The 14,108-nt window shown below is 35.6% G+C and overlaps 3 protein-coding genes across 4 annotated transcripts; 2 read left to right on the top strand and 1 right to left on the bottom strand.

Annotated features, from left to right (window-relative positions):
- The first annotated feature begins 502 nt into the window (after positions 1 to 502).
- On the top strand, positions 503 to 4,533 carry LOC125187973 (glycine--tRNA ligase, mitochondrial 1-like). Its single transcript, XM_048084676.2, has 9 exons — positions 503 to 713; positions 904 to 1,286; positions 1,402 to 1,519; positions 2,112 to 2,306; positions 2,397 to 2,621; positions 2,710 to 2,769; positions 3,059 to 3,139; positions 3,279 to 3,684; positions 4,098 to 4,533. Exons 1-9 carry the CDS (start codon positions 546 to 548, stop codon positions 4,313 to 4,315), a joined length of 1,854 nt encoding a protein of 617 aa, XP_047940633.1. The 5' UTR covers positions 503 to 545; the 3' UTR covers positions 4,316 to 4,533.
- A 707-nt stretch (positions 4,534 to 5,240) lies between these two features.
- Positions 5,241 to 9,622, top strand: LOC125188976 (glycine--tRNA ligase, mitochondrial 1-like). Of its 2 annotated transcripts, none has more exons than XM_048086113.2 (10): positions 5,241 to 5,464; positions 5,874 to 6,029; positions 6,615 to 6,997; positions 7,100 to 7,217; positions 7,421 to 7,615; positions 7,696 to 7,920; positions 8,120 to 8,179; positions 8,402 to 8,482; positions 8,620 to 9,025; positions 9,128 to 9,622. In XM_048086113.2, exons 3-10 carry the CDS (start codon positions 6,636 to 6,638, stop codon positions 9,343 to 9,345), a joined length of 1,665 nt encoding a protein of 554 aa, XP_047942070.1. In that variant the 5' UTR covers positions 5,241 to 5,464; positions 5,874 to 6,029; positions 6,615 to 6,635; the 3' UTR covers positions 9,346 to 9,622. The 2 variants fall into 2 exon arrangements, with proteins under 2 accessions (XP_047942070.1, XP_047942068.1); XM_048086111.2 differs by having other exon boundaries at positions 5,866 to 6,029.
- On the bottom strand, positions 9,569 to 11,104 carry LOC125188978 (uncharacterized). The gene is made up of 6 exons (XM_048086116.2): positions 10,755 to 11,104; positions 10,426 to 10,684; positions 10,307 to 10,343; positions 10,100 to 10,205; positions 9,909 to 10,019; positions 9,569 to 9,820 (listed from the first exon to the last, which is right to left on the bottom strand). Exons 1-6 carry the CDS (start codon positions 10,920 to 10,922, stop codon positions 9,704 to 9,706), a joined length of 798 nt encoding a protein of 265 aa, XP_047942073.1. The 5' UTR covers positions 10,923 to 11,104; the 3' UTR covers positions 9,569 to 9,703.
- Positions 11,105 to 14,108: the final 3,004 nt, after the last annotated feature.

The raw sequence follows: 14,108 nt of genomic DNA, 5'->3' as shown, positions 1-14,108 counted from the left end.
TATTAAATTAGAGAAATCAATAGAGCAAAATGAATAATATCTTGAAAATAAAAAAGTTTTGCGACTGTAGGAGTATTAAATTAGAGAAATCAATAAAGCAAAATGAATAATATCTTGCAATTTCACTATGGACAAATAATAGATTCAGACTCCAAGTTCATAACATAAAATAAAGTCCGATTGACATGATTATGAATTAAAAACACTTGAAGTCCAATAAAAATAATTTAAAAATTGAGTTTATAAAATCAAGTTATCGGTGTTGAAGTTACTATGATATTTATGTTTTATAGGAGTAGATTAATTGTTTTAGTCGAGAAAATCACTGCATAATTTTTGTCAAAAAAAGAGTATGATATAAATTTTGAGTGAAAAAAAATCCAATCAGTAAATTTGTAGAAAGAAGTCGAGCTAAGTTCAGGACTAAAGTAGTAATTTATCAAACTATAGGGGCTACATCGCAATTTGAAGGAGTATATATTTGTGAAATTGGGGGTTCCTGCCTTCAAGGCTTCAACCCAAAACCTTCTTCACTCACTCAGAAAATGGACGCTGCGCAGCGGGAGGCATTCCGGCACCTCGTTCTCAACGCGCTCGAACGCCGCCTCTTCTTCATCCCTTCCTTCAAGATCTACCGCGGCGTCGCCGGACTTTACGATTATGGTCCACCTGGTTGCGCCGTCAAGGCCAACGTCCTTGCCTTCTGGCGTCAGGTCGGCAGAATTTCCTTCCCTTAGTCTATTTTGGATTTTGGATTTTGGAATCTCTGTTTTTTTATAGTTGCTCGAATTGTTTCCTTTTAATTTAGTTATCGGTATGCGTTATTTATTTCCAATTAGTCTATTTTATAACTGCACTATGCTTCCTTGATTTTACTTGATTGAACTTGTTTTGATGTTTCAGCACTTTGTTCTGGAAGAGAACATGTTGGAAGTTGATTGCCCGTGTGTTACCCCGGAGGTTGTGCTGAAGGCGTCTGGCCATGTTGACAAGTTCACTGACCTTATGGTCAAAGATGAAAAGACTGGAACTTGTTACCGGGCAGATCATTTGCTCAAGGACTATTGCAAAGAAAAGCTTGAGAAAGATCCGAAGCTGAGCGAAGAGAAGGCAGCTGAGCTGAAGCATGTACTTGCCATGCTGGATGACCTCTCTTCTGAAGAACTTGGTGCAAAGATCAAAGAATATGGAATCACTGCTCCAGATACGAAAAACAGTCTCTCGGACCCCTATCCTTTTAACCTAATGTTTCAGACATCAATTGGGCCATCTGGGGCAAGCACTGGGTGAGAATCCAATATATTTACCTTTTCAAGCCTAAAAGTTCTTTAGGCAGTGGAAACACGATTTCTTGGTTGTTTCCTTTTTTGCTTCGGTGTTTTAATGCTCAGGTTGATACAGGTACATGCGTCCTGAAACAGCCCAAGGTATTTTTGTGAACTTTAAGGACTTATATTACTACAATGGCAACAAGCTTCCGTTTGCAGCGGCACAAATTGGTCAAGCTTTTAGGAATGAGGTTTGTACATTTTCTGAATTATTTTCAGATAGGCTCTGTTGCTTCCTGTAAAATGATAAACATGATATTAGGTGATTGTATATGTATCTGGTAATTAAAGAGTGCAGTCACTGCAGCACATCTCAGAGAAATGCCTGTTAAAATTTAACATGTCCCACCTAATCCAACACTTTATACATAGTTTGATGTTATTTAGCATTAGCACATATTTGTCTAGTTGGCTGGGTCTGTGTGGCAGGCTGGCAGCATGCTTACCACCTTTTGGGATTATTGAGTACAAGTTCTTGAAGCATTCTAACAATGGATCTACTTTTAAAAATGGCATCACTTAAACTGGCGCTTAGGTATTTTAAGAAATGTCCAGCAGGAAGGACAGAACAGATTATAAGTAGCTTTGGGCTTTTTTGCTCTGTTAAATTTTGTTTTATTGGAGCTCTATTGAGCATGCACATTTTGAAAATCCTATTTACTAAGTATTTTTTTATGTTAACCTATATTTGTGCCAGCATAGCTGCAGACACATGAGATCTTTTGTATCTGTGTCACTGTCACTGCATGACATTAATGCTTGACATTTACTCATGGTCTGCAGATTTCTCCGCGACAAGGTCTCTTAAGGGTTCGTGAATTTACACTGGCTGAGATTGAGCACTTCGTGGATCCTGATGACAAGTCGCACCCTAAATTTGCTGAAGTATCCAAGTTGGAATTTTTAATGTTCCCAAGAGAAGACCAGGTGTCTGGACGGCAAGCTAGGAGAATAGTAATTGGTGAAGCAGTTTCTCAGGTCCATGGCACTCATTTTGCTTTTTAATCTCTACTGTGGCATATAATTTTCTCTTTGCTAACATCAACTTATCACATCCTGTATGCTCAGGGTATTGTCAATAATGAAACTCTCGGCTATTTTATTGGAAGAGTGTACTTGTTCCTCACCTTACTTGGAATCGATAAAGACCGCCTACGGTTTCGCCAACATCTGGCAAATGAGATGGCACATTATGCTGCCGATTGTTGGGATGCTGAAATTGAATGCTCATATGGGTGGATTGAGTGTGTTGGTATTGCCGACAGATCAGCATATGATTTACATGCTCACACGGTACGAGTTCATCAAGTTTGCTCATCTACATTGTATTTTTTAATTTTAAATCTTGTGATATCTAAGTGCTCAACCTATGTTTTTGCAGGATAAAAGCGGTGTAGAACTAGTGGCACATGAGAAGTATGCTGAACCTAAAGAAGTGGAGGTCTCTACTCCGTCTTTCCTTAGCTCCTTCCCTAGTTTGTTACATCACTCTGAGCATACCCCATATTACTGAAATCAGGATTCTAGTATGTTGATTTAGCATGCAATATATATAAATGCTCTTTTAGAGTCTGAGGAGAGATTTATCCTTACACTTTCTGTTACACTCATAACATGATATCTTGACCTTGCCGACCTTTCTCCTCAGTTTCGTCTCTTTGACTGTCTGACTATGTCCTTTATAGTGGTTTTTTCATCTTGCTTTCTGACGTCTTTGCTTTATTCTGCAGAAACTTGTCATAACACCTATCAAGAAGGACCTGGGTCTTGCTTTCAAGGGAAACCAAAAGATGGTAGTTGAAGCATTACTGGTATGCAGTACTTCATTCTTTTTGTTATCATGCTTTACATTCCCTTTCGAAGTTACTACTAGAAGTCCATATGGTGTACTATATTACTCTTGTTTATGAGATTTTGTAAAGATTTTCTCATTTTGCTACTTCTGATTAGTCTATGGAAGAAAAGGAGGCTATGGAGTTGAAAGCAACTTTGGAAGAAAAATTAGAGGCTGAGTTCCGTGTTTGTACTCTTGACAAAGTTGTGACTATAAAGAAGAACATGGTGTCTATCTCCAAAGAAATTAAAAAGGAACACCAGAGGACTTTCACACCGTCTGTGATTGAACCTTCTTTTGGCATTGGGAGAATCATATACTGTCTCTATGAGCATTCTTTTTACACGAGAGCTAGTAAAGATGGGGATGAACTGTTGAATGTCTTCCGTTTCCCTCCATTGGTAGCTCCAATCAAATGTACAGTATTTCCCCTTGTCCAAAACCAACAATACGAGGAAGTTGCCAAAAGCATTGCCAGGTCATTGACTGCTGTTGGGATTTCTTACAAGATTGATATAACAGGTAACACCTTGGCATATGACATTTACCATAAATCTGTTTATACGTTAAACATGCTTATGTACGGTTATACCAATCTGTGTGTATGCCTTTTCTCTCTCGTTTTTTATTTCTCTTATTCTTTCTATCTGTTTCAGCAATTTTTTTTTGTAAACCTATAGGAGGTGCACAGTTTAGTTTGACCATTGGCTTACTCTGTGATTTACTCCCATTATGAACTCAGGCTTCTAGTCTGTACTTGATAGGTACCTTGGGCTTATGTTGGTTCTATCAATTTGAACCAAATGTCATTCAAGCTAGCGCAGTTCCCTAGTCCTTTATTAACTTAATTGGCTTTATTATCTAAAAATCATACACATCTTGGGAGCTTAATTTGACATGTAGTTCCAGCTATTCATGTAAGCTTTACTTTGCAGGTACCTCGATAGGAAAGAGATATGCAAGGACTGATGAACTCGGAGTTCCTTTTGCCATCACAGTTGATTCTACAACCTCAGTGACGGTGCGTGAAAGAGATAGCAAGCAGCAAATTCGTGTGGATGTGGATAAGGTGGCATCTCTGATGAAAGAGGTAACTGATGGTGTGAGCACATGGCCGGATGTATTGTGGAAATACCCAACTCATTCATCCTGAGTCGAGCCTCCGTCGTCTCACAATACAATACGGAGTTGGTAAAATTATCTTCACTAAAATTTGAATTTATTTACATCTAGGCTGACTTGTCGCTAAGAATTACTTGATGACTTCTTGTCAATTTTGTTTTATATACTCATATCGAGATGTTGTACGACCATGTTATGTTATTCAAACTCTACTCTTCAAGACATTGTTGATGGTTTGTTTGCTGCAAAGACTTGTACGATCAAAATTTGTTTCTGTTGTAGTGTTTTTAAGTTGGCATCTCATGAATTAGATGGTTTCCGATTGCATAAAATTTTCTGAAGGGTGCTTGAAATAATAGCCTCCGTCCACAATGAGTATATAATAACATAAGTTGGCACTCGATTAGTAAGTTAGGATACTAGTAAGGAAAATGATCAAAACAAAAGTGCATCTTAGTATATAAATGAGCTCAAATTGTGGTCTTAGGATTAGACAATCGAATGGTCAATAATTAATCAAAAATATGAAAGGTTATTGTTAATCAGTCTCATTTAACAAAATTCCGGTTTAATGTCATTTTTAGATCAAAATGACCTAAAAATAAACTAACAATAACTTAAATATGCTCTCCGTATTGTATTACTCCATATTTAGTTTTTCATAGATCACAACCCCCTATAAGTAATAAACAAAGAACGATTGCAAATACATCTGGTATTTGTTCGGGAAATTATACTATGTACATCCTCTCCCGGAATCAACAAAAATTAAGACAGATCTATCTATTGTGTTATTTTACAATATAATGTACAAATAAAAATAAAATAAACAGAAACCACTTTATTAGTCGATTTTCATTTGCTTCTATTATTTTCAATTTTTGTAGGGTAAAATTAATTGTATTTGTAATTTTGCACATGCGGAAATATAAATATTTTGGGCCAAAAACTAAAACTTTCTCCTTGCCAAAAATAAAATTCAGTGATACAGCAGAAAAAAAAATCAGCTTCGACCCCTGCTATGCTAGTGCAAAGTGTTGTGAAAATCCGTCGTTAATGGAAGTCTTGAAGAGGAGAGCATTTTGTCTGTGGCCGCCATCTGGTCGGAGTGGTGCTGTTTGTTTCACCTCCAAGGCTTATTCAACCGTGTTTTCACCTCAACCCCCCTGTTCTAGAACAGGTTATTTGCCTCCCATTTTACTCAATTTGTAATTTTTGGTGGGGTTTAAGGTTAATTGTAGTTTTGGGAATGATTTAGCCCTTTTCTTGCTTATGTACACTTTCTAGTGGAGTATGGGAAAAAGGAGACTGTTTTGCTGATCAAGACTCAATTTTTATAGCTTGTCAAATGCGATGTTGATTTATCATGAATTACATGATTAATTAGTAATCCTCTGCGACTTCAGCTGTTATGTTTTGAGGTTGATATGTCTGTCTTAGTTTGGTTAGAATTTGAATAATGATTGCATAACTCGGTATAATCCTATTCTTGTGAAGAACTACTATCTTTCTTGATGGAAACTGGTGGATTCAGATCTTATTCTTATTATTGTATGCTGAAAATCTAAAATGCCGTGCAAGAATCCCAGAACCGAGAGGCATTCAGGCAAGCTGTTGTTAACACACTAGAGCGCCGTTTGTTTTATATCCCTTCCTTCAAAATCTACGGTGGTGTTGCTGGACTTTACGATTATGGCCCACCTGGTTGCGCTGTCAAGGCCAACATCCTTGCCTTTTGGCGCCAGGTTAGCACACTTCCCATTTTTCCATATACTTTGGTTTGTGTCATAGTCGAAGGATAGGAAGTTTGATATGGTTTGATTTGATGGTTTAAGATTGTTTCAGTTTTCCTTCCATGACCACGTGATTGTCATTTTATGTTGGTTTAGTATGGACAATGGAGATGTTACAACCAATTCCTTTGCAATGTTGATTAGGATTTCACTTCAGTTGAGATAAATCATTTCCTACAGTAGTTATTTTATTGACTAAAAGATGTTAACCGTGTATATGATGACTGCAAGGACTGACGGTGAAAAATCGAGATATAATGAGATTCTTTGGTATTAACTTTTTGTATGTTTGTTAGATTACTGGTTGCATTTGTATATTAAGGTTTTCTATTTCCACGCTTTACGTCTTTGTATTTGAAACAGAATACTAGATTTCATGGATATACACTCTTTGAAATTTCGTTCTTCCCTGACATAGTAAAACTCTTACTTGCAAACTGCAATTCATCTCTGAGTTCACTTAATTCTGTCACGTTATTTGTTCACAAACAAAAAATATAAATGATGTTTTTGTTCATAACTATTTGAATTTCACAGCATTTTGTACTTGAAGAGAAGATGTTAGAAGTTGATTGCCCATGTGTCACGCCAGGCATTGTACTGGAGGCATCCGGTCATGTCGATAAGTTCACTGACCTTATGGTCAAAGATGAAAAGACAGGAGCCTGTCACCGAGCAGATCATTTGCTCAAGGATTTCTGCAAAGACAAGCTAGAGAAAGACCATGAACTTAGCGCTGAGGAGGCAGCTGAACTGAGACACATTCTCGCTGTTTTGGATGATTTCTCTGCAGAGGAGATCTGTGCGAAGATTAAGGAGTACCGCATTACTGCTCCAGATACTAAAAACTCTCTCTCAAACCCGTATCCTTTCAATCTTATGTTTCAGACATCAATTGGGCCATCTGGATCCAGCTCTGGGTGAGAATCTACAAGTCTGATTTTTATTTTCCACCAATACGTAAACATACAAAATGGATATGCACACTCTTCGATTAACTTAGCTAGTCGAATTTGCTGCAGATACATGCGTCCGGAGACGGCTCAAGGTATATTTGTGAACTTTAAGGACTTATACTACTATAATGGCAACAAGCTTCCTTTTGCAGCTGCACAGATTGGTCAAGCTTTCAGAAATGAGGTCTAGTATGCAATCTTACTATTAGTGCACAACACACGACCCACAAAGTCCAATATACAATTTTATGTCCAAAAAGACAAAGAAAGTCTTGCGACTATTTCTAATTATATGGATAGCTATTCCTTTTTTCCGTCTTAGTTTCTCTTCTTTTTCTTAGTTGCTTTTAATACGATTCAGCATATACCAACATGTGAACTTTGCAGATCTCTCCAAGGCAAGGCCTTTTAAGGGTCCGTGAATTTACGCTTGCTGAGATTGAACATTTTGTGGATCCTAAAGACAAGTCCTTTCCTAAATTTTCCGAGGTTTCAGACTTGGAATTATTTATATTCCCAAGAGAAGACCAGATGTCTGGACAACCAACAAGAAGGTTGACTATTGGCGAAGCAGTTTCTCAGGTTTCTATATCTTCTTGCTGAGACTCTCTCTCTCTCTCTCTCTCACTCCTAATATCACCAGTGTGCTTTCCGTGTCTCAGGGGATCATTGATAATGAAACACTTGGTTATTATATAGGGAGAGTATACTTATTTTTAACTCAACTTGGAATTGCAAAAGATCGTCTGCATTTCCGCCAGCATCTGGGAAATGAGATGGCACACTATTCCGTAGACTGTTGGGATGCTGAAATAGAAAGCTCTTATGGTTGGGTCGAGTGTGTTGGAATTGCCGATAGATCAGCATATGATCTGCAGGCTCATGCGGTAAGTGTTCGCCTCATTTACTAATCTTCTTTGTGCCTGTGCTATTTATTGGGGGCAGATATGTCTTGTGTGAGAGAGCGTTTCTCAAGCAATTTCTAGAAGAAAACATTTGCATTTCGTCAAGTGATAATTGTGAGAGGCAGAAATATTTCTCTTTATGCTACAGAGAGATATGATGTTTATAGTTCTACTTTTGCAGGATCGAAGCAGTGTACCTTTGGTGGCATACGAAAAGTATGAACAGCCTAGAGAAGTCGAGGTCTGTCTTCGCTCTTAGTTCACTCTACACCACACATTCTTATAGAGATCATGATTAAAGTGTCAAAAGGCCCGTCTTTTTCTATAATCGGAGGGTGTCAGGCATTTCATATTTCACTATCATAACTTCATAACTGGGAGAAATTGCATTGATTTGCCCTATCTTCAGAAACATATGTTTGTTTTTCAAGCTTTCTTTCTGATACTTTTTCATCTTCTTCAGAAACTTACCATAGTTCCAGTTAAAAAGGAGCTCGGTCTTGCTTTCAAAGGTGATCATAAGATGGTGGTGGAAGCATTAGAGGTATTCTGTTATATATGTAGTATTATCTCATGTTTCAACATTATTTATTTACTCAATGAGGCATCACATTTATGTTTGCTTTATCTTTTTACTCATGATTTACCACTTCTGCAAAAACTGATTCAACTTGAAATCAGGTGATGGGCGAGAAAGAAGCATTGAAGATGAAAGCGAGTTTGGAAGATAAGGGAGAGGCCACCTTCCGTGTTTGCGCTCTTAACAAAGTTGTCACTATAAAGAATAGTATGGTGTCCATTTCCAAAGAGAAGAGAAAGGAACATCAAAGGGTTTTCACACCATCGGTCATCGAGCCATCATTTGGAATTGGAAGGATCATATACTGTCTTTATGAGCACTCTTTTTACACGAGGCCTAGTAAATGCGGTGATGAGCAAGTGAACGTCTTCCGTTTCTCTCCACTGGTAGCTCCCATCAAATGCACAGTGTTTCCCCTCGTTCAGAACCAAGAATATGAGGAGGTTGCTAAGCAGATTGCCAAGTCACTGACGGCTTCTGGAATTTCGTACAAGATTGATGTAACAGGTACTCTCTTGTGGAGAGTTATCTTTATCTTGAAGATTGTGCACACTCCATTATCCATAGTTGATCAATAAACCCTAATTACAGCGAACCTAAAATATGCAGGGACCTCTATAGGAAAGAGATATGCTAGGACCGATGAGCTTGGAGTTCCTTTTGCCATTACAGTTGATTCTACGTCCTCTGTGACTGTTCGAGAGAGAGATAGCAAGCAGCAGATTCGTGTGAAGGTTGATGAGGTGGTGTCTGTGGTCAAGCAACTGACAGATGGCTCAGTCAGTTGGGGTGGTGTTTTGTTGAGGTATCCAACTCATTTGCCGTGACCAACACTGAGTTGGTTCGTTAGGTAGGCCTATCATACAATCCTCGCTAAATGTTATCATTCTTTTACCTCTTTCACACAATAATAGTGACATTCTTTATCTAATCACACAATCTCTCTTTCAGCCAAAGTGGTTGAGCTACTTTGATTTGTTTTTTTGGGTCACTACACATTTTGTGCCAATTCCATTCCTGTCTTAAACTTTGTATATTAGTCATGCAAGATTGATGAATTCAATTCCTTAATGTGGGATGATGTTATCTGTCATCAATATCTTACCCCTTTTACAAGTTACTATTACAAATATGTAGCATGCTATACCAATTACACAATTCTAATAAATATATGCCTTTCTTGATTTAGGCATCATGAATTGGGATTAATTCCAGTTTGCCTCCATAAATCTGTGGAAGCTGATCTACATCTATCTCTTCCAGCAGAGCACTTTGTAGTTTCTTGTTGTCAACAAATGTGATCTGCATAGCACTAAAATATCAGATATATTTCTTCAAAAAAGAAGCATAGTATAATTCCAATCAAAGCTTATGTGAAGCCGAAATTGACCTTTTTTCTGGTATTTTTGTCAACAAATGGGTACACAATCTTCCATGCCGTCATGAATACATACGATACATGAACAAAGAATAGTTTCTTGAGTCTTTCCGGGTAATAATCCTATCACATACGGATTGAAACAGTTAGTAGGGACGTCAATGCAATCTAAACTTATTTTGATGACGATTGTTATCTCGCACCTGTAAAATGGAAAGAACTGCAATGTACCCTCGAACATCGCTGTTGGAGTAGCCAAATCCTTCAAGATCCACAATTATTGTGAACTTCTCCTCCCCATAAGGAATTCTTGCATAAAAAAACCCAAACCAAATTAGTACTTAATTAGAAAATGCTCATAGAAATTTCTAAATGTCAGAAATATGTAGCATGACTAGATTCATTATTACCTCGAGCATATCTTATCCAAAGCATAAACTGCATAACCTGAAAAAACAATTAAAATAATACAGTAATTCATAAACTGTTGTTGCAAAAAATAGAATATATATGTAAGTATAGTACTAACGTTTGAGTTCTTCATATGTTCCTTTGCTGGGAAAATGCTTAGCACCGAAAACGAGTGCAACGGGACAGCCTCTCTTATCCGTGCCTTGCATAAACACCTTGTTGTGTGCTATGTGATTGGGAGCCTCAGATGCTGAAATCGAGCCCCTTGGGACGAATTTTCGCCTCCATGCCATGTACTTGATCAGCATCGCGGAAGCCTTCCCGATGTCAAGATCACGAGCACGAAGAAATCTTCTCAATGTCGCTTCATCTACTTCCTGCATAATTTCCAGTTTTCATTATCTCATGCTCTGTGTGTGTGTGTTTGGAGCATGCTGTACTACATACCTTGCAAGCTGGATCTTGCTTTGCAGCTAACTCTCTCAATTGATGAGTCTTCTTTTTTTCCTCATCACCATTGCTTTGCATCTCTTCATTTTTCTCCTCTATACAATTGGGAGAGTAAAATGTTTCTTCTTCCTTTTCTTCTACTTCTTGATTCAAAGTTTTCTCCATCTGGGATTTAATTATGAAGTAAGATTATGGAAATATTCTATGTGTAGTTGTGTTTATTGAATTTGGAAACTGTGATGAATTTCAGTCACAGAATGAAAGAGCTTAGGCAGATTAATTACATTTAGGCAAGATGGAGGTAGGGGGCTCAAGGGAGAAGGAAAAGTCATGTGATTTGGCCATCAAGTTTGGAAATTCATATTTATTGACTTGTTTGGCAATTTGTGTTGATTTTTCCTGTCTTGGTGCTAATGCTATGTTTTTTGTTTGGAATATAGCTTTCTAGAAGTTGTTATGGGTATTAAACTTTAGTCAATTGAGATTGATAACACAACCGACGAAATTACTGATCCACAACTTGACCGATTGGACCAGTTTCACAAATGATTGAGTAAGAATACTGTAGCAAATATCCATATATACTTAAATAATTATAAAAATAAAATAAAATTAGTAAAAGAAATATATTAAATAATTATACAATAATTATTAAAATTTAGTGGTTGATAAAATATAATTAAAATTTATGGACAATAAAATTTTAAAAAAATTACTCCATATATATCATCTTTGTCCGCAATTAAATTTCTCATTCTGATATGTCCCCTGTTACTTGTCTCATTTTACTGGACATCACATTCCGTTAACTCATTCTACTTATATCTCATCATAAAATTAGTAAAAATGAGTCTCACGTAATTTTTTTAATTCATATATTTTCACATTTCTTAAAGCATGAGCCATAAAAAAAAAAGACGCATTGGAGACGAAAAGAGTTAAACTAAAATTAATTAATTTATTATTTTATAAATAAAAAAACTAAATATGAATTATTAGCCGTGAAGACACAGAAGTTCAATTAATGTTTTATAAGAATATTTAAAATTTTTAATATTTCATAAAAGTGTGTTAAGGTGCTAGAGATATCAATTTAGCTTGAAATACATGATAAAATGTATGGAAAATTGGGATCATAACCAAAATTTACAACATATATAAAAGAAATTAACTAACTCGTATTAGATTTATTCCAAATCGATGGACTCATTTGATTAGCTTTTGTGAATATAACACAGTTTTAAATCCAGATTAGGTGGAGATTCAAAGTAAGCAAAATGGTAAAGACACCGGATTCGTGACCTTGAGCTTGATCTTAATATATATATATATATATATATATATATATATATATATAGGGGTGTGTTAGGGTCCTTACAACATCTTAGTGTAAAACACAGCACTAATCACAGCCCTTGGATCATTAGATTGGATGGTTGTGATTAGTTACATTATCATACTAAAAATCTACATTATTAGCCGATGTACATTATTAGACTAGAAATGTACATTGTAAGACTAAAACTGTACATTATTAAACTAAAGTGCTACATTATTATTCGAGCTACATTATTAGTCTAAAATTCTACATCATTAGATGACACGTGACATTAATCTAACCGTTAGATCATAAGATCCAATGGATTGCAAGTGTTTTGAGTTTTACTTATACTTAGCGTTCTGACCTGAATACATCCCTATATATATATATATATAGATACCTATATATAGAGAAATGATATGCTACATGCCTTATGTGGGCTCCTTATATGAGCACCACTCTCGTTTGACACACGTTTAGTATCGTTTGTTTCGATTTATCTATTTAGCTTAATTCTAATACATTAAAAAATGTTATTGCAATTTTTAATTTCACAAAATTCATAAAAATCAAAGCTTGATTTATTATTTTATTCATTTATTTGAAATTATTGAGAAATCGAGCAAATCGAGCTTTGATTTTTATGAGTTTTGTGAAATTAAAAATTGTAATAACATTTTTTAATGTATTAGAGTAAAACTAAATAGATAAATCGAAACGAACAACCCTAAATGTGTGTCAAACGAGAGTAGTGCTCATATAAGGAGCTCACATAAGGTATAAGGTATGTAGCATATCATTTCTCCCTATATATATATGGCCATAAAGGTAGGAAACTTTCCATTTCTTTATAAAAGTTTAGAATAATTTTCTATTTTAGTTCATGAAGAAGTTTCATTTGGCAGGTGAAGCCACGATGACAAATTATTGAATCATGCTGCTCAGGGAATTATGTAAATTGACAACTTTAAAACTTAGAAGAGATGGTCATCGAGAAACTAATACTTCTTCAATTTCATTAATGTTGGTGCATTTCTTACGAGCACAGAGATGAATGAATAAAATAAAGGGATTATAGCAATTTTAAAAATTAAGTTTGGTCAAATTCTGTTCTGTCCCATGAATTTCGAAATTGAAATATTAAATTACGAAATTTCAATTTTTCTCAATTGTCCAATCCATGTTCAAAGTGACATCTTTTTGTGTTACTAAAAATGACAATATTTCGATAAAATAAGAAGAGAAATGTGAAAATATAAGCATATAAAAGACAAAAAACTTATTTTAATGGAACACATTGTTTTTAATATCGTTAAAAGACGATATTTGGTGCATGGATGAAACAATTGAGGAAATTGAAACTTTGTGATTAGTTTTCAATTTTAAAGTTCATGGACAAACTAGAATTTGACCAAATTCATGATTTAAATGGCTATTGACCCAAAATAAATATTGGTCACTGCTACCTTGTAAGATTATATGTTAATTAGTCATAGTAATCGAACGACACTTAAAATGTTGCCACAATAACCCTAAAAACAGCTATATTAAGTTCAAGTCTGTGAGACATGCCAACTGCAAAACTTATTTTTTGATAAATCATCGATCAAACTATTGAATGGAACTTATTAATGTTTCTGAGACATGCCACCCACAAAACTTTTCCATTAAAAAGTTTGTACATATTAGCTTAATTTTCCTCATATGTTGATTTGTACTTGGTACTCTTTTTATTTCTTGATATAGACATTTTATTTTTACAGATGCAAAAATTTATAGTTATAAATGTACTACAAGTAACTTCTTAATCGGTGAAAGTTGTGATTAACTTGATTACGCTCATTATAGTTATAAATGTTCAACGAAAAAACACTTGAATCAAGATTTCATTTTATTGCAAAGTCAGAAAGAAAAGTGTTTGCTTGCAACCACTCTTTGTTGTGACATCCTAACTATAACAAAAGCTCCCTCCTTTAATCACTCATTAATGGCATTTATAAATTGGTGATTAATTCCCTAATTCCGCACTG

Source organism: Salvia hispanica, chromosome 5 (genome assembly GCF_029641045.1).
Source record: "Salvia hispanica isolate PSC_SH4W2 chromosome 5, Shi_PSC_v1, whole genome shotgun sequence".
In the NCBI taxonomy this organism is placed as follows: Eukaryota; Viridiplantae; Streptophyta; class Magnoliopsida; order Lamiales; family Lamiaceae; genus Salvia; species Salvia hispanica.
Note: the sequence above shows the minus strand (reverse complement) of the source record. Positions and strands in the feature narration are given on the sequence as shown.

What these genes read in the sequence shown, in the direction of transcription:
- LOC125187973 (XM_048084676.2), top strand. Translation starts at nt 546, where the DNA reads ATGGACGCTGCGCAGCGGGAGGCATTCCGGCACCTCGTTCTCAACGCG. An exon ending in CTGAACCTAAAGAAGTGGAG is followed by an intron (nt 2,770 to 3,058) that starts GTCTCTACTCCG and finishes TTTATTCTGCAG; the next exon opens with AAACTTGTCATAACACCTAT. An exon ending in TGGTAGTTGAAGCATTACTG is followed by an intron (nt 3,140 to 3,278) that starts GTATGCAGTACT and finishes ACTTCTGATTAG; the next exon opens with TCTATGGAAGAAAAGGAGGC.
- LOC125188976 (XM_048086111.2), top strand. Translation starts at nt 5,341, where the DNA reads ATGGAAGTCTTGAAGAGGAGAGCATTTTGTCTGTGGCCGCCATCTGGT. An exon ending in ACCCCCCTGTTCTAGAACAG is followed by an intron (nt 5,465 to 5,865) that starts GTTATTTGCCTC and finishes ATGCCGTGCAAG; the next exon opens with AATCCCAGAACCGAGAGGCA. An exon ending in TTGGCGAAGCAGTTTCTCAG is followed by an intron (nt 7,616 to 7,695) that starts GTTTCTATATCT and finishes TCCGTGTCTCAG; the next exon opens with GGGATCATTGATAATGAAAC.
- LOC125188978 (XM_048086116.2), bottom strand. Translation starts at nt 10,922, where the DNA reads ATGGAGAAAACTTTGAATCAAGAAGTAGAAGAAAAGGAAGAAGAAACA. An exon ending in AGCAAGATCCAGCTTGCAAG is followed by an intron (nt 10,685 to 10,754) that starts GTATGTAGTACA and finishes GAAATTATGCAG; the next exon opens with GAAGTAGATGAAGCGACATT. An exon ending in CAGTTCTTTCCATTTTACAG is followed by an intron (nt 10,020 to 10,099) that starts GTGCGAGATAAC and finishes CGTATGTGATAG; the next exon opens with GATTATTACCCGGAAAGACT.